General features: G+C 36.7%; 4 protein-coding genes across 6 annotated transcripts in view; all 4 read right to left on the bottom strand.

Moving 5' to 3' along the window:
• lcp2a (lymphocyte cytosolic protein 2a) overlaps positions 1–25,629 on the bottom strand; it is a 186,053-nt gene that overhangs the window by 76,742 nt on the left and 83,682 nt on the right. The gene's annotated exons all lie outside the window — the stretch shown is intronic.
• timd4 (T cell immunoglobulin and mucin domain containing 4) lies at positions 557–4,634 on the bottom strand. The gene is made up of 7 exons (XM_053478168.1): positions 4,446–4,634; positions 3,969–4,307; positions 3,809–3,877; positions 1,461–1,552; positions 1,249–1,360; positions 1,128–1,161; positions 557–1,037 (listed from the first exon to the last, which is right to left on the bottom strand). Exons 1-7 carry the CDS (start codon positions 4,504–4,506, stop codon positions 956–958), a joined length of 789 nt encoding a protein of 262 aa, XP_053334143.1. The 5' UTR covers positions 4,507–4,634; the 3' UTR covers positions 557–955.
• Positions 10,809–16,197, bottom strand: LOC128507358 (hepatitis A virus cellular receptor 2 homolog). Of its 2 annotated transcripts, none has more exons than XM_053478165.1 (7): positions 16,069–16,197; positions 15,171–15,512; positions 12,729–12,815; positions 12,149–12,204; positions 11,980–12,070; positions 11,834–11,870; positions 10,809–11,314 (listed from the first exon to the last, which is right to left on the bottom strand). In XM_053478165.1, the coding sequence occupies exons 1-7, from the start codon at positions 16,121–16,123 to the stop codon at positions 11,179–11,181; spliced, it is 804 nt and encodes a 267-aa protein (XP_053334140.1). In that variant the 5' UTR covers positions 16,124–16,197; the 3' UTR covers positions 10,809–11,178. The 2 variants fall into 2 exon arrangements, with proteins under 2 accessions (XP_053334140.1, XP_053334141.1); XM_053478166.1 differs by having other exon boundaries at positions 10,811–11,311.
• havcr2 (hepatitis A virus cellular receptor 2) lies at positions 18,089–23,640 on the bottom strand. Of its 2 annotated transcripts, none has more exons than XM_053478170.1 (6): positions 23,555–23,640; positions 23,107–23,445; positions 22,935–22,994; positions 22,107–22,186; positions 21,924–22,008; positions 18,089–18,446 (listed from the first exon to the last, which is right to left on the bottom strand). In XM_053478170.1, exons 2-6 carry the CDS (start codon positions 23,426–23,428, stop codon positions 18,325–18,327), a joined length of 669 nt encoding a protein of 222 aa, XP_053334145.1. In that variant the 5' UTR covers positions 23,429–23,445; positions 23,555–23,640; the 3' UTR covers positions 18,089–18,324. The 2 variants fall into 2 exon arrangements, with proteins under 2 accessions (XP_053334145.1, XP_053334144.1); XM_053478169.1 differs by having other exon boundaries at positions 23,551–23,631.

Below are 25,629 nucleotides of genomic sequence, written 5' to 3'. Positions count from 1 at the left end.
CAGTCCCATAGAGATGACCCCATGTAGTCAGCATATACAGTATATAGTGATGTAAGCTAAGTAAGGCTGAGCCAACCACAAGATGTTATATAAGTAAAACAGTTGTGGGTGATGCACATGTTAACTGCTTGGTAATAAATAATCAACCAATTACAAGGCAGAACATCATTAACTCATGCAGTCGTGGTCAGGATGATCTGGCAGAGCATTAGAATGGTGAAGGAAGGTGATTTAAGTGATTTTTGAACATGGCATGGTTGTTGGTGCCAGACAGGCTGGTCTTAGTATTTCCAAAACAGCTGATCATCTGTGGTTTTCATGCACAACCATCTCTAGGGTTTACAGAGAATGGTCTGAAAAAGAGAAAATATCCAGTGAGTGGCAGTTCTTTGGGACAAAAATGCCTTGTTGATGCCAGAGGTCAGAGGATAATAGCCAGACTGGTTTGAGTCATAAAGAATTCCGGCTGTTCTTAAGGCTGTGATTGTGTCATCTCTTTTATTATGGGTGCTTTCTTTAATGCAAACTAATTCATAGTGTAGCACTGTTCATATAAACACTGTAAAAGAAATCTTTAATTGCCTTGTTGCTTACAAACAAAAGGATTTCATGCAGGGGTCAGAACATGGACAAATAAACACATACAGTAATTTGACTTGTTTTTAGGAATAACTACATGAAATGTGTAAAATGATCAGCAAAAAGAATAATTTAATTGAGAAATGGGTCTGGAAAATAGTCTAATAATCTAATGTGTTTGATATTAATCTTTTAATAAATAATGAATTTCATGAGGTAAATGCTTCTATCCTCTAGATGTTTCCACTTAAAAAGATTTCATTCTTTGCAGACATGCACAATGCAACATACTGTACATATTAATACATAATCATACAAATTTACATGAACATGAATCCGTAAGGAATCTTTGTGTGTTTATGCCTTGGATACACTGCTATTCCAGGATATAAATGTTCTCCTCTACTGGTCTCCTGGTCCGTATTTCGTAAACAATGTGCTTTGGCTCTTTCGACAGACTAAAACATAAAGTACAAAAGAAATTATATAATATTGGAAACTTGCACAGTTGGTCAAAATGAGCTAGAATCTTTTTTTTTGTAACTCACCATCCACTATCTATCACCTTCGTGTGAAAGCCACCTGAATGCCAAATGATAAAAATTCAAAATGAATCTTTAAAATCACACTGAAATAATGAATTTTTCATGCAGAAGTTTTGGTACGTACGTTTGAAAGCCAGCAAGGCCAACGCCCCTAACAGAAGCAAAAGCAGACTAAGAGACAGAGACAGCACGGGGATGTTGATCTGTAATGTTATGCTCGATATGGCTTCATCAGGCTGCGATACACAGAGCGGATGAATCAGGGCAACCCAAACATCATAATGAAAGTGCATGAAGCTATACATGCCTGATGTGACTCAGATGAGTCATACTCACCACATGATTAGAATTCTGTAAAGTGAAGTTTTGTCCGGAAATGTCAAACACCGATGACTCTGTTTCTCTCGGCTGAGCTGATGCAGAAGGTGCTATAGAGGGGAAAAAATGGTATGTGCAGATAGTTGTGCTTTGAAGACCTCTTCCCCAGAAGCCCTTTATGTTTCTCAACGACAGGGTGGGTATGTGGTTTTTGATGAGTCAAAGATAAAGCATTTGGTGACATTTCTTCGTAAGGTGTGATGATGCACATAGAAAATCTTTTGTGCATTTTAGAAAAAATATATTATTAAAAACTGTCAATATAATTATACAGGTCTGTCCAGGTGTTAGTTAGTGCTTGTTAGTTAGTGGGTGTTACCAATGAGGGGTTTTCAACAGCACTGTTTTTAACAGTATTTTACAAATGATAAACAGTTGAAAAAAGTGATTAAGCATCACATATACGTTACTGCAGAGTGCAATTCTTTCTTTGAGTGTAGCTGGGAGCACATGTCCAGCCATGATAGAGAGGGGGAAAAATTAGCTGTTTTACTCCAAAATAAGAAAAAGAAAATCATCCAGTATAATGAATACAAGTACAGTATCCTATATCCGTGTAGTACGTTATGTAGGTTGAGAAATTTAAGCAATGATATGATGTTAAATATACTGTAAGTAAGAATAAATGGGTGATACACATGTTTACCTACTTGTTAACACAGTTATCTAATCAGCCAATGACAAGGCAGCAACTTAATGCATTTAGGCATGTAGACAGGGTAGACAGGGTCAGCATGATCTGCCAAAGTTCAAACCGTGCATCAGAATGGGGAAAAAAGGTGATTTAAGTTATTTTTCAACATCTGAGGTTGGTGTAGGTATTTCTAAAACAGCTGAACTACTGGGATTTTCACACACAACCATATCTAGGGATTACAGAGAATGGTCTAAAAAAAATAAAAAATTCAGTCGGCGCCAGTTTTTTGGGACAAAGTGCCTTGTTGTTGACAAAGGTCAGAGGATAATAGCCAGCCTGGTTTGGGTCATAAAGAATTATGGCAGTTCCGAAGGCAAAAGGAGGTCTAACCCAGCACAATCAATGTGTACCTAAAAAAGAGGCCAACAAAATCACCTTGGAGGAGACGAGGTTTCAAACACCAACTTTCTAATCAATAACTTAGCACTTAACCCTCTGTGCTACCACTTTAGTTTCTTCTTAGTCTTTCGCCTGCTTCTGTCAAGGGGTTGCAACAGTGGACCATCCGATCTGCACATCCACTTGGCACAGGTTTTTCGCGGGATGCCCGTCCTGACACAACCATCCTATTGCTTCCGCTACCTCGGTGTTCACATCACGCAGGACCTGTCATGGTCCTGTCACATCAACACTGTGGTGAAAAAGGCCCGGCAGCGTCTTTAGACTTCAGACTGCCCTCTAAGGAGCTTAGGAATTTCTACTCCTGTACCATAGAAAGCATCCTGGCGGGAAACATCACGACCTGGTTTGGAAACAACACCATGCAGGACAGACGAGCTCTACAAAGGGTGGTGCGATCAGCTGAGCGCATCATCCACACCGAGCTCCCTGACCTGCACTCGATCTACAGCAAGCGGTGTTGAACCAAGTCCAGGAAGATCGTGAAGGACCTCAGCCATCACAACAATGGACTGTTCTCTTTGTTGCGGTCTGGGAAGTGATTCCGCTCCCTGAAGGCCATCACAGAGAGACTGAGGAGGAGCTTCTTCCCGCAGGCGATAAGGTCTCTCAATCACACCACCACACAGGACTAAAATCTTTTCTAAACATTGACATTGACTGGACAATCATGGACACATATATGCAATAGATATTTATATATCTGACCATTGCACATGTCAATTTCTCAAGTCACTTTTCATGCATATTTGCACACACATATATATATTTATTTTTTTCCTTCCTCTCCCTATATTCCTATATTTCTATATTTTGTAATATTTTTATTATGCCCTTACTTGTACAGTTTATTTTACTAGTTAAATATTATTTTGTATTTCTTTTTATTAATATTTATTCCTTATATATAGTTTTTCTTTTCTTTTTAAGTTCACTGGCAGTCGTACAAGCATTTCACTGCATATCGTACTGTATATGACTGTGTATGTGACAAATAAAATTTGAATTTAAATTTGAAATTTTATTTTATCAGGTCTTGGGACCGGCACTGCATCACCACCAATGCCCACCTTAGGTATTAGGAAGGTCAACTCTGACGCCGTCTAACATCAAATTCAAATGTCAAATCTACAACATTGCCATTGTTACAAAACGCTCGGCTGGTTTATTTGTCTAGGTTAAAAAGATTTAGACTCGATATGTTACTCACTCATCTCTGTTTCCGGTGTTTCTGTAGACTGAAACGCAGTTGTTGTTGTTGATGCTGCTGTTGTTGGAGCTTAAAAAAAAGAACATTTGGGTCGATGAATACTCCTCATTCAAAAACATAACCCACATTTCAAGCTTTAAACCTCACCCAGGTTACTTGCCTTTAACAACCTTTAAAGTGTAGGTCATCTTCTTGTCATTGAAAAGGCCATCTATGTTTATCCTGCAGCAGTACGGTCCACCGTCTGTTTGTCGTATTCGCTGGATCCCCAGGTCCATTTGTCCAGAGAGAACATCTCCGATGAGTCTGTACCTGTCCGAGACCTTTGAGATGACCCCACTTTCGTCTGTCTGGACGATGATGTCATTACACCAGAAGGTTCCACAATCTCGACCCCAGCAGACGTGGCTCACGCCATGCTGCTTAACCGAGTAATGACAGTTCAGAATCACAGTGCTACCCTCGGTTACCTTGAATGGTGTCTCTGATAATCTGGCAACTGTTGCAACACAAAGAAAAATAGTGAATAGTGAAAATGAAGTAAGCTACAAGTCATAAAGTAGTTGCTTAATGGAAGATAAATACATTTGTCCATGCTCTTCTTAATTTCTTAAAAATAATGAATAGATTTATTTACCTGGAATGTTGAAAACAAGAAATGTGCACAGGAAAGTCAAACAACGACAACTGGCAGCCATTCGGACTAGATTATAAGATGTGGTTTGGCATGTAAGCCAGCATTGCTTTGTGGTGGGGCAGTCCTAGGCATGACAATGAAGGTTTGTGAAAATGCAGCTGTGTTCTCGAGACCTCAGTCTGTGACATCTCCAAGTGAGGCAGAGCTACTGAGTCCCTTACGAGCTCTCAACTGCTGATTAGGATTGAAGAGAGAATAAGGCTATTGTGTAAGAACTTACTGCAAAGGACATGATCCAGGAAAATGAAAACAACAACAACCATCTTAAGAGTTGTAAAAACTGGATCAGGACAGACTTTCTAATAAAAAACAAAACCTAGAAGTGTGTCTGAATTTCTTGCTTTACTTATCATATAATGCATTACTTTACATGTCAGCCTTTTTTGGTGTTGTCTAAATTCGTACTGGAGAATCATATTTAATAAAAAGCATATATATTAATCATAAACTCAATGTAAGAGGGGATTCCAAGTCTAGTCTCTAATTGTGCAGAATAACAGAACACAGATAGCAGAGTAAAACTACCTTTATTTCTCTATATAATCCCCTGCTACACTAATGGGTTTATCACAGCATTTCACTAATACTTGGATACCACAAGGTAAGCAAGTTTTCTCAGTACGCTATGATCATACTGCCTGCTTCAAGTCAGAAACTTGGGCCTCCCAGGAACTCCTTTAACCCTTTAAACCCTGCATTCAGATTGTATCTTAGCCATTTTACATACAGTAGTGTCATGCTGTACCTTAATTGCATATGTTTTATTTGATAGTTTTGCAATGTCCAGTATTGTAATAATAGAGTTTTTAAAACTTTGAAATAACACATGTGGACTTATGTGATTAAATAACAATAACAATCACATGATATTTTGAAAAATGACTTTTCAGGAAAAGTTCTTGCGAAAACAGTATCGTCAAAACCCATCAAGTACCATAATAAAATTGGCTCTTATGAAGACCTTCCCGGGAAAGCAAGGCCAAAACTTTATGAAGGCAGTTATGAAAGCCTTACAGATCATAAGTAGCACATCTCAATATCAACTGTTTAAATGAGATTATTGCATATTTGGATGCCAATGTACAGTACCACCAAATAATTTGGTCCATCTATGTAAATTAGTTAAAAAAGATAAACTAATTTTTATAACCAATGTGTTCGGTGCATCAGATCAGCAGTGAACAAACAAACAGCAAACAATAAAGTTGTGAAATTAATAAAAGTCCAGGTCAGGACATTCGTATAAAAAATGTTCGTTATAAGGACTAATATAAGAGAAAGATACAAATATAAACAACATATCCTCCATAGCGAGTACAGCCGACGAAGCATCTTGGCCGTGTACTTTTTTTTTGTAAGCGGTAGTTTGTCTATGCGCTGCCTTTAATGTGAGGATGGTCTCATTTTATTTATGCATGCAAATAAAATGCATGCATAAATAAAAAAGTGTGTGTATGTGTGTGAGAGAAAGAGAGAGAGAGAGAAAGAGAGAGGGGGAGAGAGTGCAAGATTGCTGTGATAAAAAAAAAGAATAAATCTCCAAATGCAAAACCAAACGCACGGTAGCATGCAAACACAATCTAAATCTCCATAGCATGCACCATGGTGACATTAATGCTCACCTCAAATCTACAGAGCATGCATGAAAGGATGTGCAATGCATTTTAGTGTTTTTGTTGGAAATGCATATTTATGCAATTTACGCACATGTACTAGGGGAAACAGTGTTGAAAGCTTGATATTAATGTGAAAAGTCTTTGATATTGTATCCAAAAAGAATGATCATGTCTGGTTATTTGGTTATGATATTATTACTTAAATAGAGATATGTGAATGGGATCGTAGTTTTAAAGGGATAATGAGCCTAACATGTGGAAATCACTACAGCAAGGTCAGGACTGTACGGGGGATGTGGCAATAACTCCCAGCCAAATTCCTGTAAAGTGGTGTAGTGGATAGTATGAAGTTGTGCATTGTTATGCAAAAACAAAACGCCTTTGGTGATCAAACCAGGCCTTTTTTTCACTCACCGAATGTGCACAGAAACCACTGCAGTGTATATACAGTGTATATGATTTAATATATTTAACACCAATTGCATGAATAAAGGGTTCTGATCACTTTCTCATCATAACCATGAGTTAACACCAGTTCAAAATGTGTTAATCCATCTCAAGCAACAATAATATTGTTATAAGCATATAATTGGTCTTGCACCTCCAGGGTCCGGGTTCGATTCCCATCTCGAGCTCTTAACCATTGATGAGGATTGAAGAGAGAATAAGGCCATTGTGAAAGAGCTTTCTGTAGAGGCCATGATCCAGGAAAAAAAAAAACATCCATCAAGAGTTGTGAAAACTGGATAAGGACAGACTGATGTTTTTTTCTAATGAGAAACCAAAACCTAGAAGGTTAAATTTCATGCTTTACTTACCATATAGTGCATTACTTTTCACATCAGCCTTTTGGGTGATCATATTGTGTGCATATTGTTTACGTGTTCTCTCCGTGCTTGGTGGGTTTCCTCCAATTACTCTGGTTTCCTCCCACAGTCCAAAGACATGCAGATTAGGCGCTCCCAAATCGCTCCTAGTGTGTGAATGAACGTGTGTAAATGTTGACTGGGAATAAATACAATGGTAATCACCACTGGACTCCATTTTCCTCCAGGTTCCTAAATTGATGGATGGATGGATGGACATATATAATTGAGGCTAACAATAAGGAGATTTTTTTTATCTTAAACTGTCTTTTGTCAGTGAAACTGCACCTTAGATTCCTGTTCCTGGCTGACAGGAGTGGAATCTTATGTGGTATTTGGCTGTTGTAGCCCATCCATCTCAGGATTTGGCATGTTGTGCATTATGAAATACTTTTGTGTTTACCATGGTTGTAAAGAGTGGCTATTTGAGTTACACTAGCCTTTCTGTTTGTTTGAACCAGCATGGCCATTCTCCTTTACACCAATGGAAAAGCACCATCATAGAATCAGCACTGAGCACATATTGTGTTTGGATGATTGTTCATTCTCCGCACAGCAGTGACACTGTCTGTGCGTTCGGTCCTGAGTATATGAGTGTATCAGGCACAGCAGCACTGCTTGGGGTTTTAAACATTGTTTACACACTTACTGCTGTTTTTTTTTTTATTATACGCATCTACCTTGCTGGCGCCACTTGTAGGTCTACAGTTAGAGAATATAAAGAATGATTCTTCTATACACAGTGTGTGCTATTCATCTTCCAGCTCTTCATCAATGTCATGCTCCAATAGTAATACTGCTGCTGGATGGATATTTTTGGCTGGATGACTGTTCTCAACCCAGCAGTGACCCTAACCTGCTTAAAAAAAAATTACAATAATGCTTCACTGCCTGATAGACAGGGCTGGTACGAGTGATACATCTTACAGATAATATCAGGTGAGTGGTAGTGGTGTTTTTTTTTTCACCAATGCATGAAGGGGAGGACAAATTATACATACTGTACTACAAATTGGCTACAGTTAGCAACTGTATACATATTGATAGAAACAAAACGGTTTATTTGGCTTATAGTTAATATAAAGTACAGTAGTATATACTTTATAATATTCCGCACAGTGCCTATTTCTCCAGCTAGAACATTAACAGGCCAACGAGTGCCTGGGAATTAATGAGAAAAAACCCAAGTTTGGAAGATTTTAAAATACAAATGCATCTTTGTTGCTATACTGAAACTATCTCTAATTAGACAATTATTTAATAAATATCAGTGCTTTGTATCAGTTGGTTAGGTGTCTGTTTTATGCAAAGTGGGCTTTACTCTTTGTTGTTTTTCAGTATCATGACATTGCTGCTTCACTGCTTTTAGATTGCTAACAATGCTTTCACTGAAACTAGCTTATGTGAGCTCATTACAAAGAACAACAGGACAGCAGATTTGTTCTTGATTCTTTGTGTTTGTAGTATTACAACATGAGACAAATTAATCGTTCTAGTTTTTTTTCCCCTTGATAATGCTACCACTAGTTAAACTCTAAAAGTCACTGCGGGTTTGGGGTATAGCTTAGCTTTGTAGACGTGGGCAGGAATGGCACGTGGGAGGAAAATAAACTGAACCGTGACTAATCTTGCTAACGCATCTTTAAATATACTTAGTCATAATTTTTACATGTTCAAGAGTCACTTTCAGAAAGCGCAAATTAAGAAGCTAAGAAAACATTACAGTTATCGGAATTGGGTTAAAATCTGTCCAAACGCTAATACTCTGGAAGCATAGTGCTGAACTGTCAACTTTGTAGATGAAATGTGGTCGGAAAGAAATTATGATTGTAATCAGATATCAGTTGAACGCTTGGCGAAGTTGCATCGTTAAAAAAAAAAAAAGTAAATATAATAACTATGTTTAATAGTGTAAGTAAGAACATTTCCACACACATAATGTGATGAAAACTCACAGTATTTGGATTAATCAGCTGCGTGGCCATAAGGAAATCATTTGTTAGAGAGACTAATCAGAAAAAGTTGACAAATGCTAGGCAGGATAAAGGTTGGACTTTAGAGCAATGGAAAAAGATCATGTGATCTGATGAGTTTAGATTGACCCTATTCCAGCGCATCAGGGTAAGAAAAGAAGCAAAGGAAATGATCCATAGTGCTCACTGTACAAGCCTCTGGAAGCAGTGTTATGGTCTGGGGTTGTTTTAGTTGGTCAGGTCTGGGCTCAGCAATGGTATGTGGCAATAAAATGAAGTCTGATGACCTGAATATACTGAATGAACAGGTTAACACACCGAGGAATTTTTTCTTTCATGATGGCACAGTCAAATTCAGGGATTCATATTGTGAAGCATTGGTTCTGTGATCACGAGGAATAATTTTCACATGTGAATGAGCCACCACATTGCATGCTGTAATGAAATTTAAAGGTGGTCAGAATTTCCAATTATCTGTTAAGCTGCCATAATTATAGTCAGAAACATTTAAATGTCATAAAACATGTTCAATTTTCTCTATACAGTATCTTGAAGTTTAGGCACCCCCTGATAAATAACAGATTTTGGTGATTTTTTTTAATTGAAAACACACAGTCCAAGAGTTCCAGAGTCTCAGATTCGTTCAAGGTTTCAGACCTTAATCAGCTCGTTAGATCTGATACATGGCAACAGCTGTCATTAGTAAATGCCAATTTTAAAGCTTTACAAATACTTTGACTTTTCAAACCTTGTGCACACATGCAGACACTGAACAACCATGGGTTTCTCTAAGCAGCTGTGTAAGACTACAAGAAGATAGCAAAGTGTTGTCAGCTTGCAGTTTCCACAGTGAGAAATGTAATTAAGAGATGGAAGTTCAGGGGAACTGTGGTGATCAAGATGAGATCTGGAAGACCAAGGAAACTCTGGGAGAGAACTGCTCGTATGCTGGTCAGAAAGACAAATCAAAAACCTCATTTGACCGGAGAAAACCTGCTGGCCTCAGGAGTGGTGGTGCACCGTTCCACAAGACCTTCATGGAAGTGTCAGCAGAACAAAATCTTACCTGTGTCACCATCATAAAATCCAACATCAGAAGTATACACAAGAACATCTACAGAAGCCTGATGCATTTTGGAAACAAGTGACTGATGAAGTTAAAATAGAACTCTATGGCCACAATCAGGAAAGGCATGTTTAGAGAAAAAACTGAGCAGCATTATATGAAAAGAACACCTTGCCAACTATTGAGCATGGGGGTGGATTCATTATGCTTTGGGGCTGTGTTGCAGCCAGTGGCACAGGAAACATTGCACGGGTGGAGGGAAGAATGGATTCCACTGAATACCGGGAAATTCTGGAAGCAAACATCACACCGTCTGTGAAAAAAGATGAAGCTGAAGGATGGCTTTTCCAACAGGACAATGATCCTAAGCATACCTCGAAATCCACTATGGAATACCTCAAGAGTTGCAAGCTGAAGGTTTTGGAACGGCTATTACAGTTCCCTGATTTAAACATCATTAAAATTTGTGTGTAAATGCTGCATGCATTTGTGTGTAGCTGTGCATGCAAGATGACCAAAGAATATTACAGAACTAGAAGCCTGTTGCAAGGAAGAATGGGAGAAAATCCCAAGTACAAGAATTTAAAGACTTTACCTGGCTATAAAAAGCGTTTACAAGTTGTGATATCTGCCTGAAGTACTGATTATGTAGGGTGCCTAAACTTTTGCACAGTGCCACAATAATGTTTTTATTTGTTATTTTTGTTTGCAGAAAATATTGTCCATTTTTTTTTACATTTCCAAGAGAGACTGTGTTAACATCTTTTCAATTAAAAAAATCACCAAAATCTGTTATTTATGAAGGGGTGCCTAAACTTCTGCATAAGACCGTGTAAAGAATTTCCTACTGTTTTATCATTCAATCACAACAAGTTCCAGCACATTAGCCTACAAAGTGCAATGAATCAAACTTGACAAAATGCATCAATAGAATCAAAAGATTCATGGAGTTGAAAATGTATTTATAATTTAAACTTTTACAATGTAAGATTTACAAATCATCAACATTTACACATTTACAACTGTAACATTTACAAATGTCTTAATAGGTATAGGAAAATGCATTTATCACATTTTTAAAATTATTTTTATCCCAAGCCTTAAAAAAACAGTCCAAAGCTGACACTTTGCATAGGATGTAAGCTCCTTAAATTATCTTGACCATTGTTCATATTCATTCTCTGTGTCTAACTGGTAGACGTTCTCCACAACCATTGACCGGCTGTTCAGACCAAGGCTGACTTCTACGTTGTTGTAGATGGCTGAGGCGTTTGTGTTCAGGTCTCTGCTGGGAGAGAATTGAATCTACATGTAAAACATATTTTACATACTAACTCTCAGTTAACCCCACCAAGGGAGTACCCCACCATGTGCCCTAAGTTCCATGAGTTCCTGAGGCCCCCTACGATCTTATACAGGATAAGCAATATGGATGATGCATGAATGGATGGACTCTGTTATAAATGGTTTCACATCACTGGAGAAGAGGAAAATGAGTGGGAAAGTAGATTTGATCAGGCACAGATAAAAAAAGAGAGAAATTTTACGTTAGGTCACATCATAGAACGTGTGGTTGGTTATTACCAGGTTTTACAGAGGTCCGTGTTCACCGGTACTTTTACATGTTTTAATGTATGTCCTAAGGTTTATTGGATAGGCTTTAATTTCCATAAGTTAGTTTCTTGCAAACATATTAATAATTGTTCCCCCTCTGATTTTTAAATTTTTTATAGATTCTTATTTTTCATCAAATGGCCTTGTTGCCTTTCTATTTGACTCAAATGAATGTAAATCCACTTTCACTTACATTTCTAAAGATTCCCTGGTTCTTCTTTTTTTCTTCCCTGAAGAGAGAACAGTCATACAGGACAAGACTTTTTATTGCAACAGCAAAGACAAAGATCAGTGTTGAAAGAAAAATACCGGTGCTTATGGTAAGATAAATGTACTTACATATAAGAAAAACAACGGTGCCCAAACCCAGGATAACCAGCAGGATCGATATAAGAGTTATAGGAATAATATCATCTGTTCGCTCTTTCACCTTATAATAAGAACATTTAGAATTAGTAACAAAACAGTGATTGTTACAGAATTTCTGTAAGGATTTATTCATACTTACAGTTTTATCATTTTCTGGAGTAAAGTTGTTAAAGTCATTCCTTGTGCTAGAGACTTCTAATGGTGTTCATCATTTTTTGTATCCGAAAGAGAAACAAATTAAAGGTGACACTGTAAAGTGTTGGTCTATTTTTCTGGAGTTTCTATTATTACATTTTACAATCATAATATACAATAAATAATTAAAAGCAGCTATAAGATACGAGGGTGAGTCAAAGATTAGCCACACTCTGGCTGAAGAATTTATTTAAATTAATTATAATTTTAAGACAAATACTTTTTTACATGATGTCCATGCATTTCAATACACTTTGTCCATCTGTCAACCAGCTTTCGTATTTCCTGATTAAAAATGTTTTGGGCTGAGCTGTAAGCCATGAATGCACTGCTGTCTTCACTTCTTCATCAAAAGTGAATTTTTGCTCTCAAATGGCTGCTTTAAGGGGATTAGGACAGTGGGCAGGATGCTATAAGACCTCAAAAATCTATTCATACACACTTTTTTTCACAACAAAAAGTGTGGAGTGTGGATACTTTTGTCTCACCCTTGTAAAGTCATGACTTTATGCATTTTGATGTACCATTTGTTGATTCAGTGTGCAATGGATCCATTGTTACCAGTTCTGAGGTACTTGGTATTAAAGAATTCACTTCAGTTGATGAAGGTTCTGTTTGTGAAAGAAAAAAAAATGTTGGTACTGTTTTGAATATCTGTAATACCTGAAGCTGCTCCTGTTTCCATGGCGGGAAACCTAAAGGAATAGCTTCAGTTCGGATTATTACAAAACACTCAAACTAGAGACTTCTTCTGAAAACATGAATTACTTAAAATGTTTTATAAAACTGAGTGAAAACTTAACTGTTATCGCTTTGTAAAACTGAATCAGTGGTCATCTTCACTGTACGTAATATTCACAGGTAATTATATAAAATATATATATTCAATTTACAGGTGATTATATTATTTATTTACATTTCCAAGCTCTAGAGATCATCCATTGTGGTCCTTCTAAAACCTAAAATCTGCAAATGATCTGAGTTTTTCTGCCTTCACAAGGACACACACACACACACACACACACACACACACCTACACACACACACACACACACACACACACACACACACCAAAAAAAAATCGTTCAGTTCCTTTTCTTAATAGTTTTCCATTGATGGGCTGTTAAACCACTCGTTCAAACCACACACAATAACTTCTTTAAAACTCTGAGTCTAGTTGTGCAACACTAAATTATGGATCATGTAATTCAAAATGAGTCAACAGATTTCTCAGAAGTCACTAGTGAAAGAAAATTAATCAGTGAAGCAAATTTTATTGTAGGACCATCAAAACCAACTCATGGACAATAAATGTTATAAAAAACATATTTATACAAAATATGTTCTTCTTACTACTGTTATTATTATTATTATTATTATTATTATTATTATTATTATTATTATTGTTGTTGTTGTTGTTGTTAATAGGCTATAGGATAGTAAACTTCATTTCAAAATGAATCACTACCTTTAGATGTGGTCTAAGGTTTAAGTACTGTTAACCTGTGGGCCTTTTGGAGCATTTCAACTAAGACTCAAATTAAGTAAGGGTTAAATATGGTTTCACATATGTCCCTCTTTAAAAATAAATAAATAAATAAATAAGCAGACAGAAAGCAGGCCCCTCTTTCCATTCATATTGTCCCTAGCCTTAAAAGTCATCTCATCTGCTCACGGTCTAATGAAGCCTCAGTCAACTTCCCCTTCAAAAAATCTTACCCATATGGACGGCTACTAATAATTGCTTAACATTGTGGGTAATGCTCTGCCCTCACTGTTTTGGATGGTCTCACACTTGCTTACAGTCTTGTCTCAGCAAGACTTTTCTTAGCATGTCTCAGCATTTTCTTGTATCAGCATTATTAAACAATGGGTGTTCAAGTCAAACCAGGACTTGTGATAAAATTTGTTGTGAATGAAGACGAAAAAAGTATGACATTTTTAAAAACCTCAGGCACAGTGCTGAGATGAGACTCTTAGCTAAAGTAAACATTTGAGTGGTGGTAATGTTGTAATGAAGGCCGTATGTCTGTGAATGACAGTCCTGGCCAAGTGGAGAACCCACTGCGGTCGTTCTCGTGAACATTCAGCAAGTGGAGTGCCTGATCCTTGAAAATTGACAGATAACTTGTGGCCAACTTGTCTGTGGGAACTGTACACACAATACTTCAGAAACACCATTTACAGGAACTCGGCTGGGAGTTATTCCACATCCCCTGTACAGTCCTGACCTCACCTCAAGCCATTTCCACAAGTTTGGAAAATAAAGGGAGTTCAGACATGAAAAGGTGGCCTCCAAGGAACTCCTTTAATTTCCCCCAAAACAATAATAATATATTATTATTAATTTTTCAAAAATAATAATGCTATATTACCAGATAACATGTCAGTTACACTACTACTTGGGTACCATCAAGGTAGTAAGTTTTCTCAGAGTTTGCCAGAGCCATGATCAGACATAAAGCAGGTGGTTCAAGTGTTCATGGCTCTAGTGTACTGAGAAAACCTTCTACCTTGATGGTATCCATGTAGTGGTGTAACTAACATGTCATCTGGTAATATAGCAGTCTTTGTTACTTTCATCACTCTAGCATTACAGATTTCTAAGAAACCTAAACTTGGACGATAAAAAAAAAAAAAATGTCCAAAATAGTTTCCCCAGAAGATTAAATACAAAGTGGGCGTCACTATAAATTATGTCATTGTGGTTTTAACCATTACAGTGAAAAAGCAAAGAACTATTTCAAAGTTTGGATAAGGAAGTAGTATTCTCAACATTGCAGTAGCACATGATGTCAATGTTGCTGAATAAGTGGAATCCGTTTTACAAAACACACTAACTTAAAGTTACACTTCCCTTATGATTTTTTAAAAATTGCAACCTAATTTCCAAATGTATCTATAATGTATGTGTTGTATTATAGACTTTCAGTATTAAAATTGGGGTTGTTGGAGTGAATACGTACCTTTCATAATGATTAAGTTGACTATGACTTTTTCATCATTGAACCATCCAGGAACATGCACACGACAGCCATATTTTCCAGAGTCTTCCGGAGTAGTGCTGAGGATTGTCAAAGATGCATCTCCTCTGTGTAATTCTCCATTTAGCTGATATCTCTGTGATGCTTGCCTCACCACTACATCTCCATCCGAGGCAATAATTTCATCACCACAACCAGAATATGGAATATCTCCCCTCATCCAACATATCTCACATTTCCCATAATAAGATAAGTTATATTTGCATGGTAGAGTGACGTTCTGTCCACTGAAGACTTTAACATTGTTGCACCTGCTTGGACAGACTAAAGAGGGATGTGAAGGAGAATGTTAAGATATTATGTAGCAGTGATCTTTAAAATGTTACAGTGGAATATTGAAAAGCTATTTTTAAAAAAAGAGTTTTTTTATAATATACAGTAATATACAGTAATATAATATAATATAATATAATATAATATAATATAATATAATATAATATAATATAATATAATATAATATAATATAATACAACATAATAAAAAGATCTTTAGATAGATGACTGTGAAAAAACCTTTAAAAGCCCCCTGTTTTACGCAGTTAATCTGGATTACGGGTGCAATACATCAATGTTAATACAGCTGTGTTACACCATACTGTACATAAGTGCCCGTTCTTGACTATTAATTTGCTTTATTGTCTATTAAAGTAATCCTGTTTATTGGGTATTATATTTGTAATGTAACCGATACATGAACTTTAACCAAATAATTAAAATGAATCAGTTATGCATTTAATTTAATAACACAACCCTGCACTATTGCTATGCAGTATGTACAGTAGCCTCAAATACGTTAATGACTTTTTGTTAATCGTGCCTACCTGTGAGACAGAGAACGAGGCAGACTAAGGAGATCTGAGAATATACCCAACCCATGGTGGTTGCTTTGCTCTGACTGATGAATCTCTTTACTTCTCTCCTCTTTATTTGAGCGTTTCACATTTAACAGAAACTACATGTGACTTCCTGCCTGATGTCAGGGGAAATCATGTGTCATACTATGCTGTCAATTTTTCTTAGGTAAACAAACTGAACTGTGGTTACAAATCAATTCTGACTGCATCAACTAAATCTTAAGAAACTTCATTAAATGTTTTTTTTTCCTAAAGATTATTATTATTATTTTTTTATAATTCCAGCATGTCAGCTTCATTATGTTGTTCCTCTAAATCTGATCAGTGTTGCAACACTAGGTGCCACTATTGGGCTAATTTTTTCAATTATATTGACAAACCAATATGTTTTTTAATCAATTCCTCTTTCATCTTGGTCATCTTTGTGCAAGAGTTTTGTCCTGGTGAAAATCACAATGGGTCCGAAGCCTATCCCTAGAACATTGGCCGCTCACTGGATGGGCTGCAACTGCAAACGGCACGATTTATACACACAAACACACAAATACACTACACTTTCACACACGCCTTCACACATAGGGCCAATATAAATAGAGTAGCTTTTTTACCTGACAATGAGAAAGTTTTTTGTGAGCTGGGAGGAAATCAGAAAACCTCAAACAAACAAGTACAGACATGGTGAGAAGCTCACTACACAAAGTGGTACATTATTCATTTGTTTATTGCATGCATTTAGTGATATTTATTGAAAATTAGATATCATTTATAGGTATAGAATACCTACATTATTTTCAATTTCATGAAAAGAGTAAAGTGCCTTAAGAGTTCTTTAGCTCGTTCTTCTGGAGTGAACTTTTACCTACAGGGAAGATTTTACCTACAGTGTAATGGATTTCACATTGAGAGCAGGTTCATTGCTTTCCAACAGGCTTTGCTTTCTTATTTATTTGTCTGGGTGACCTCTTTAGGATTTCTTGTATGTATAACTGCTATACATATAAAACAGAAATTTTCCAGGCATAGAGGATTCCATGCAAAACCTAAAGAACTAAAGAACTTCAGGGTATATGCACTATGTTACCAAAAGTATTCGCTCGCCTGCCTTCACATGCATATGACTGGTGCGCCGTCATGTTGGAACTGGTGTTGGTTTGTTTTTCCAGAGCTGGACTTTTGGATAATTTCATGCTCCCAGCTTTGTGGGAACAGGATTTGTCGGGGATGGCCCCTTCCTGTTTCAACATGACAGCGCACCAGTGCACAAAGCAAGGTCCATAAAAACATGGATGAGTAAGTTTGGTGTCGAAGAACTTGGTTGGCCTGTACAGAGTCCTGACCTCAACCCGAATAAACACCTTTGGGATACCAAGCCTCCTTGTCCAACATCAGGGTCTGACCTCACAAATGCTTCTGGTCAGAAAAATACAGTCAAAATTTTCCATAAACTCATTCCCAAACCGTGTGGAAAGCCTTTCCAGAAGAGTTGAAGCTGTTATAGCTGCAAAGGATGAATCAACATCATATTAAACCCTATGGGTTAGGAGTTGGATGTCACTCAATTTCATAGGCACGTTGAAGGCAGGCAAACGAATACTTTTGGCGCTATGTTGTACATATAAAAAGGTTAAATATTTTTGTTGGTGATTTAAGGCTAGTTTTTAACTTTCATGTGATACATTTCATCATCTTTTTCTCCTTTCACATGTGTGTTACCGTCATGTACAGTACATAAAATAAGAATCAGATTTGTACCCAGGTGGTAGTATTTACATTCAATTTTTTATTTTTTTGTCAAGCACATACAGTGGAAAAAGATAGAGATTTAAGGGGACAATTTTATGAAGACATTAAAGACAAGTAAAAGACCAATTAGTCTATTGATAAGATAAAACTGTTTTCAAGTGCAAAACTGTAGTACACTATCCATCCAATTAAAACAAATAAAAAAAATATGCTTTACGAACGAACAAAAAAAAAGATATACAGTAATGCATATTTCAGACAAAGTATTAAAGGGATAGTTTACTTGGAACCAGGTTAAGTTTAAGGATGGGATTAAAATTATGTAGGTGTTTTTTTTAAACTGGATAGTCTCTCGCATTAGAGTGAAAGAAAAAAAACAGTTAAAAACTAAATAATTATTACACTTGTGTTACAAAAAAAAAAAAATGAACATTCCATGTTTGTCTGAATAATGTAATAATTCGCTGTAATACATCATTACTAATGAACACCCAGATGTGCTACAGGCATATGGGAAGGGGAGATGCCGCTGCTGCTGTGGTGGCGTCTGGGGGCATTTTCCATTTCACTGCTGTCTTCACGTTTTCTGGCGCGCCGCAGTTCTAAGGGCAGAAAGACTTTAGTGCATAGCAAGCAAAGGGCCTCATGAGTCATCTTTTTCACTTCCACTCTTCCAGAGAGACACTGTCTGAGAGCTAAATTAAACTGCCATGCAGCAGAAGGAAATGTGGAAATTTCCACAACACGACAAACACAACTCTCTCGATTTTGCATATGATGTATTGAGTGATACTAGTTTTAGCTTTTAATTTGATTTAGATTTCAAGCATGTTATGAGAATTGTTGAGAAAATGCTGTATAATAGAATCAAGATTTTTAAATCTGTCAATTCAATGTCGACGCTTCTTGAATTTTGTTGAGCCAAGGGGACAGAAAATGCATAAAAATGATTTGCCATGTTTTTGTCATTCATAGAGTACTTTCACAAATGCAGGCCATATAATGTTACATCGACAAACTCCTTGTTTAGCCAGAACATGGGCAATTCAAACTAATTAAAAATATTTTAAAATCTTCATAACTTTAAACCACATTGCAATGCATGTTAATAGCCAGAAAATAATTTGTAAAAAAAAATAATAATAATTTAACATTTAACCAAATCATGGTATATAAATAGGATAAGATCTGGCAATTAAACCAAAAGGAGTCTTCTGTAAAGTTTCTTCACGTTGTAATATATTGAAAACACTAAAAAACATTATTTGATGATCTACCATATGTATTTAGTTGCTTGTTGAAAATATGCATTTATTTAAAATCTTCAAACTTCAAATTTTACAACGATGTGAAAAACACTCAGACATCACTATTTTAAAAATTGTCATGCTTCTGTAGTGGATATCATGATATGGACTTGGGAAGACTTTGGTAAACTTTTGTCCATTAACACCATTTGTCCCTGCATCTACAAATTAATTCTTAAACACACTTAAACACATCAATACTGTCCAGAGTTTTCGAAGGCTTTTCTGGGTTCTGTCTCATCTTAGATGGACAGTGGCACACTGGAAACGTGTTTTCTGGTCTGAAGAGTCAACATTTCAAATAGTATTTGGAAAAAACGGCTTTCATGTTCTTTGGATTAAAGAGGAAAAGCACCATCCAAGCTGTTATCAGTGTCAGGTCTAAAAGCCAGCATCAGTCAGGGTATGAGGGTGTGCAGTGCCTGTGGCATGGGTAAATTGCAAATCTGTGAGGGCACCATTAATACAGAAAAAAATATGCTTTTTGGAGCAATATAGCTCCATAGCTGACATCCAGATAGCATCTTTTTCAGAGACACCCCCGTATTTTCCAGCAGGACAATGCCAAACCGCATTCTGCTCAGATTACACATGGATGGCTGCTAAACACAGAGTATGGGTGCTAGACTGGCCTGCCTGCTCCAAATGAGAATGTGTGGTGCATTACGAAGTGCAAAATGTGGCAATGAAGACCCTGTGCAGTTGAACAGCTGAAGACCTCCATAATGGAAGAATCAGGGAAAATCCCACTAGCTAAATTTGACCGACTGTCGTCTTTAGTGCCCAAATGCTTAAAAAGTGGTATTAACAGCAAAAGTCATGTTACACAGATGTAAACAGTTAGGAAAATGTTGCATCTATTATTTTTAAAATGACTGCATATTTTCAAAAAAAATATTAAATTCACATGGTAAATCATCAAATAATTCAGTTTTTAGTATACAGTAGAAGAAAGTGAAAAGACGCACAACAGATGACTCCTTTTGTTTTTATTGTCCATTCCTACTTGGTCTAAATTTTTTTGGAATTGGGGTTGTATCTGAGAGCATTTAATTTAACCCACATTAGACCTTTATAGCACATCCATAAACAGTTTTAAAGCACTTTAGCAGGATTTACATAAGGCATACCAAGACTGATGGTTTTAGGAAGGTACAGTATTTTTTTTTTCTTTAGTCAAAAGAGGGAAGGAACTGAATCATAGGATCTTATGGGTCATCTGTTCAAGTAACATGTCCACATCATCAAAGCAACAGTTAAAGCTAAGCATTTGCATACACCAAGGTTTAAAATGTTCTTTGGTGGGTTTTTTTTGAAAGTCAATCTGTTTTGTCCACATCAGAATTGATTTTAGGTCAGTTGTGTTAAAAAGTGGTTCAGATATTTATGGACACCGAACTGACTGTCTTTTTAATCCTGTCTGGAAGATTCCAAAAATTGATGTAATGCCTATCAGATGCTCCTGATTGGCCTTTTCTCATAATTAGGTGTTAATTGCTATCACTTTTGTTACTGTTAAAATACCTAGTATCTAATACTGCTAGACCAATATAAATAAGCCAAAATGAAGTTTGCAGGTAATCACTGTGACAAAGATTGACCTCCTTGCAGGTTTGCTCACAAGAAACAAAGTTAAACTGTTTGGCCTAAAAATCAGTGTTATGTATGAAGGACATTGGGTGACGCATTTATTCTGAAGGATACTATTCTAGGTGTGAAGCATGGGGCGGGCAATATCATGTTGTTTATTAACACAGTAAAATTAACACAGTTACTTATCCAACGGTCAGTGGTTCAAGCCCCAGCACTGTCAGTTTGCTTAGGTTTCTGTTGGACTCTTGATCAAGGCCCTTAACCCTATCTGCTCCAGAGATGCTGTAAAATGGCTGACCCTGTGCTATGACCCCAGCCTACTTACAATAAAGCTGGGATAGTGAAGAATAAAGAATTTCACTGTGCAGTATTGTATATGTAACAAATAAAGGCTGAACTGAACTTTTCCCAAAAGCACTTTAAAACACTTGAAACTCAAGCGGCACAGATATAGTGCATGTCGGCAACTCAGCATAGGTCAATGATGATGATAAAAAAAAGTGCTTATATAGAAGCCTTTCTGTGTGTGTTAACATGAAGGATTCAGACTTCAAGCTGTATTTGGGTTTTCGTATATGTCAGGTAGAACAAAAGTTATTACTTTTTTAAAGGGTACATTTTACCAAAATATTAGAATATTTGAGAACTCTCAAAATAAGCATGTGATCATTGTTATTTTTTATACATTTTTTTGGTCATACATTAGAAACAACCACAAACAACCACAGAAACACATGATTGTTTCTTTGCCTTTGTGACCCAGTTTCTAAATTTTCACTCAGTCGTGTTTGGGGAAGTTGGTTAAAATGAACTAAAATTCAGTTCATCATATTGTCTATTTTGTACTAAAAAAGGAATATGTCACTCTATACTGCACAATCCTAAGACCTACATGTGTTAATTAAAAAAATAGCAAAATAAATAATGACTAAAATGCTCTGAGCTTTAAGGGCTACTAAACATGCTTACATTATAACTCCTTTTATCACTATGTACTGTAACGTAGTACTGTATATTCAACAACATTTTCCAAAAACAAATATATTGTATGTTTAGGTTAAACTCAATAAATATAATTAAGTACATTTACAAACTTTATACAAAATATCAAACTCATATTTTTCGCACACTGCACATACATACATATACTTAACATACAGTACATACACTCGAACTTACTCCATATCAGTGCCACGATTAAACCAGGGATGAAGACAATAGCTCCCACTCTCAGTACATTCAGGATAAAGGTTTCCAGTCCACTCTTTATAAGCAAAAAAAATATATATTAAAAACTTATAGTTTGAATAAGGTGCATTAGAGCTTGTTTTAGGGCAATATGAAAAATGCATTCACACAAACCTCAGAATGTGCCCGCTGAACAGCTGAACTGTATCCTGAGTCCTGTCCTGATCCTGTATCCTGTATCCTGACAGTGACTTCTGAAATGAGTTGACTTTGAGTTGATATAAGATTGGTTGAAATGGGTTGTTTGTTGTATCTCATTTGTTCTGTCTTTCTCATAAACTCTGCGCATTGCGAAAAACACAGCTGGACCAGAATATTGATGGCATGGCAACAGACTTGGATGCTGTCTTAAGTGAGAATAATAAGGATAAATTTATGTGTTTTTTACTCTATTTGCAATAGAGGTCTGTCTATATCCATCTATCTATATTATGTAGCTAAGTTAAGTTACAGGAAAAAAAAACATAATGTGAGGAACATTATATATATCACTCACTCACTTTATACCGCTTTATCCTATATACCAGGGTGCGTGGGTGGGGTGGGGGGCCTGGAGGGTGGCTAAAGCCTATACCAGGAGACACAGACACACATACACACACTTGCACACTCACACGCTCATTGACACACTATGGGAAATTTTAATACACCAATTAGCCTAATCTGCACATCTTTGGACACGCCAAGCACAGGAAGAACGTGCAAACAGACTCCAGACAGGAATCAAACCCGGATTCTGGAGGTGCAAGGTTAGACACTGTAAACCACTAAGCCACCGTGCTGTCCGTTATGTATATTATATAATTACAAATTAAAGAAACCTACTGTATGGTGTAACTGTACCTGATTTTGTCAATGATCCATAACTACAGTATATATTGGTATATATAAAATTAAAGGAAAAAAAGCATATAAAGCATTTATTGGGATGTTCTGACTTACCTTGTATTTGCTTTGCTGTAGAAGTTGGGAATAATTTTGTGAGGTTGAGTATGTCTAGTCCTTTAAAAAACAAACTCAAGTCAGATACTGTAACTATCCAAATTAATTATTTTTTCTAATAACTGTTGGGCATAAACATGTTATTGTGTGATAATATTGGGGATGCACTTACCGCCTGTAATGATTAGATAAACGCTGTAGCTAATGTCATTGAATAGTCCCTGTATCTCGATACGACATACATAAAATCCAGTGTCTGCTTTCTGTGCTGCCTTGATGGTGAGTGAAACATCTCCATGCCTGAGTTTACCGGGTAAACTGTATCTGTGTGACTCTCTATAGTTTACCGTCAGTCCATCAGTGGCGATGACTGTACGTTTACAGTTGAACCAGGATTGATCTCTTCCCCAACAAACATTTGATATGCCGTAAGTACTGGCATCATATTGACAGGGTAAAGTAACCATTTCCCCAACTCGTCCGACCACTGTCATAATAGATCCTTCACACACTAGAGAAACAGTATACAGGATTTACAGTAGTTGTCAGTTTACACACAGATCAAGACTAGTAGCTGATAGATAGATTACCACTAAAGAAAATGTACAGTACTTACATACAATCAAGATGTCTAATGTAATAAGAATCACGGAAGTCAGCATTTTCTCAGCAGTACAGTCTCTTAAGAATAAGCACTTGCTTATGGAGAAATGATTTGCAAACTGTCCGACTACTTCTGTTTTCCATGAGTGTGGTTCACCAGTAGGAAAGATTTTTTTTTTTTTTTAAACAGCTTGAGACATGTCATTTGAGTAGCTGTTTGTCCCAGTGTAGATTTGACTAATGGTATAACTCAAAGTGTTTTATACATTTTTTACAAATTTTTGTAAATATATAATGCAGTAATTAAAATGGCACATCCACATGTTAGAGCCGTGAACTGATTTTGATTTGGGGTGGAGTGAGTAAATACACATTACAACATTAACAATGCTTAAAGCATGTGGTCAGCTTATTAAGTGTAGATTAGGTTTTGTCTTAAATACAGTATATTTATTTATTATTTGATATATTATGCTTTTTTCTATTACCTCAAATTCCCACCCAAGTTAGATAAATTTACTGATCTTAGAATTAAATATAACAATTCAAAAACACAGTCTCAGTTGGATCCTGGAATACTTTATGCCGGTTTCATCATCGAAGAGAACCTACATTGATGTCTATACCGCTTTATCCTGTATACAGGGTAGCAGGGGGCCTGGAGCCTGTCCTAGGAGATTTAAGGTGGGGTACACCATGTACAGAGTGCCAATCCATCACAGGGCACACACACAGACACCATGCACTCATACACTAATTCACATGATAATGGAATGTAGCTTAGTTTAATCTGCATGCCTTTGGACTGTGTAAGGAAACTGGAACACTCGAAGGAATCCTACCAAGCAAGGGAAGAATATGCAAACTCTGTGCACACAGACCCGAAGCGGGAATCAAATCCTCGACCCTGGAGGTGCAAGGTGACAGTGCTAACCACTAAGCTACCATGCTGTCCTAATACAAAACAATACATCAAATTAACTCAAATCAAATCTTTTTCCTTTAATATGCCAAATAATAATTGTGCATTTTGCATACTACTGCCAGCAATAGCATTTACTTACTCACTCACTGACTCATCGGTTATACTGCTTTATCTTGTATACAGGGTCACGGGGGCCTGGAGCCTATTTCAAGAGACTTAGGGCACAAGATTTCGATCCATCACAGGGTACACACATGCACAAAATTTGGCCAATTTTGGAACACCAATAAACCAATCTGCATGTCTTTGGACTGTGGAAGGAAACCTACCAAGCACAGGGAGAACATGCAAACTCCAAGCACACAGGCCCCAAGGCAGGAATCAAATCTTTGACCCTTGAGGTACAAGGCAACAGTTCTAACCCCTATGCCACCATACCGTCACAATAGCAGTGGACACAATGGACAGTTGCATTGCATTCACCAACACATATGCTCTTTCTCTCTCTCTCTCTCTCTCTCTCTCTTAACCGGTCACTTAGTGCAAAGTATAGATTCATTAATGAATAAAAGAAGCATTAAGTGCAAGCTTAGTCAGAAGATGTTTAATTTACTTTTGTATCCAAAATAGGTACTCTGCAGACTACATGATACTTACATACAGTATGACTTACAAACCCAATTATATGAACTTGATATACACAAATACAGTACATTCTTCAATTTAATTCAATCCAATTTTATTTGCATAGTGCTTTTGACAGTGGTCAGGTTTACAGAATTAAAAGAAAATTAGGGAAATGTGTGTAAAATGTGAGAAAATGGGAATAAATCAAAATGGTCAGCTTATTCCTGGTGTGCAAGCTGAGGGCGACAGTAGTGAGGAAAAACTCCCTGAGATGGCAACAGAAAGAAAACCGTGAGAGAAACCAAACTCAACAGGGAAACAGGAAAACCAACTTCATTTGGGTGATAATGTTATTTTCTGTGTGCTAAATGCAGGCAAAGACACAATGAGCAATATAAGAAGTCCTGCCAATCAGATCAAGTTTAGAACTACCTGTTGGCCGCTCAGTGTGGACGTCATTAAACCCTCTTAATGACTTTTTTTTTTTTTCTTCCAAATCTCCACCCTCCATAATTGCACTTTGCATTAATTCTAATGCTT

The sequence above is a fragment of the Clarias gariepinus genome, chromosome 19 (genome assembly GCF_024256425.1).
Source record: "Clarias gariepinus isolate MV-2021 ecotype Netherlands chromosome 19, CGAR_prim_01v2, whole genome shotgun sequence".
In the NCBI taxonomy this organism is placed as follows: domain Eukaryota; kingdom Metazoa; phylum Chordata; class Actinopteri; order Siluriformes; family Clariidae; genus Clarias; species Clarias gariepinus.
The sequence above is the reverse complement of the archived record's forward strand: the minus strand, read 5'-3'. Positions and strand labels throughout refer to the sequence as shown.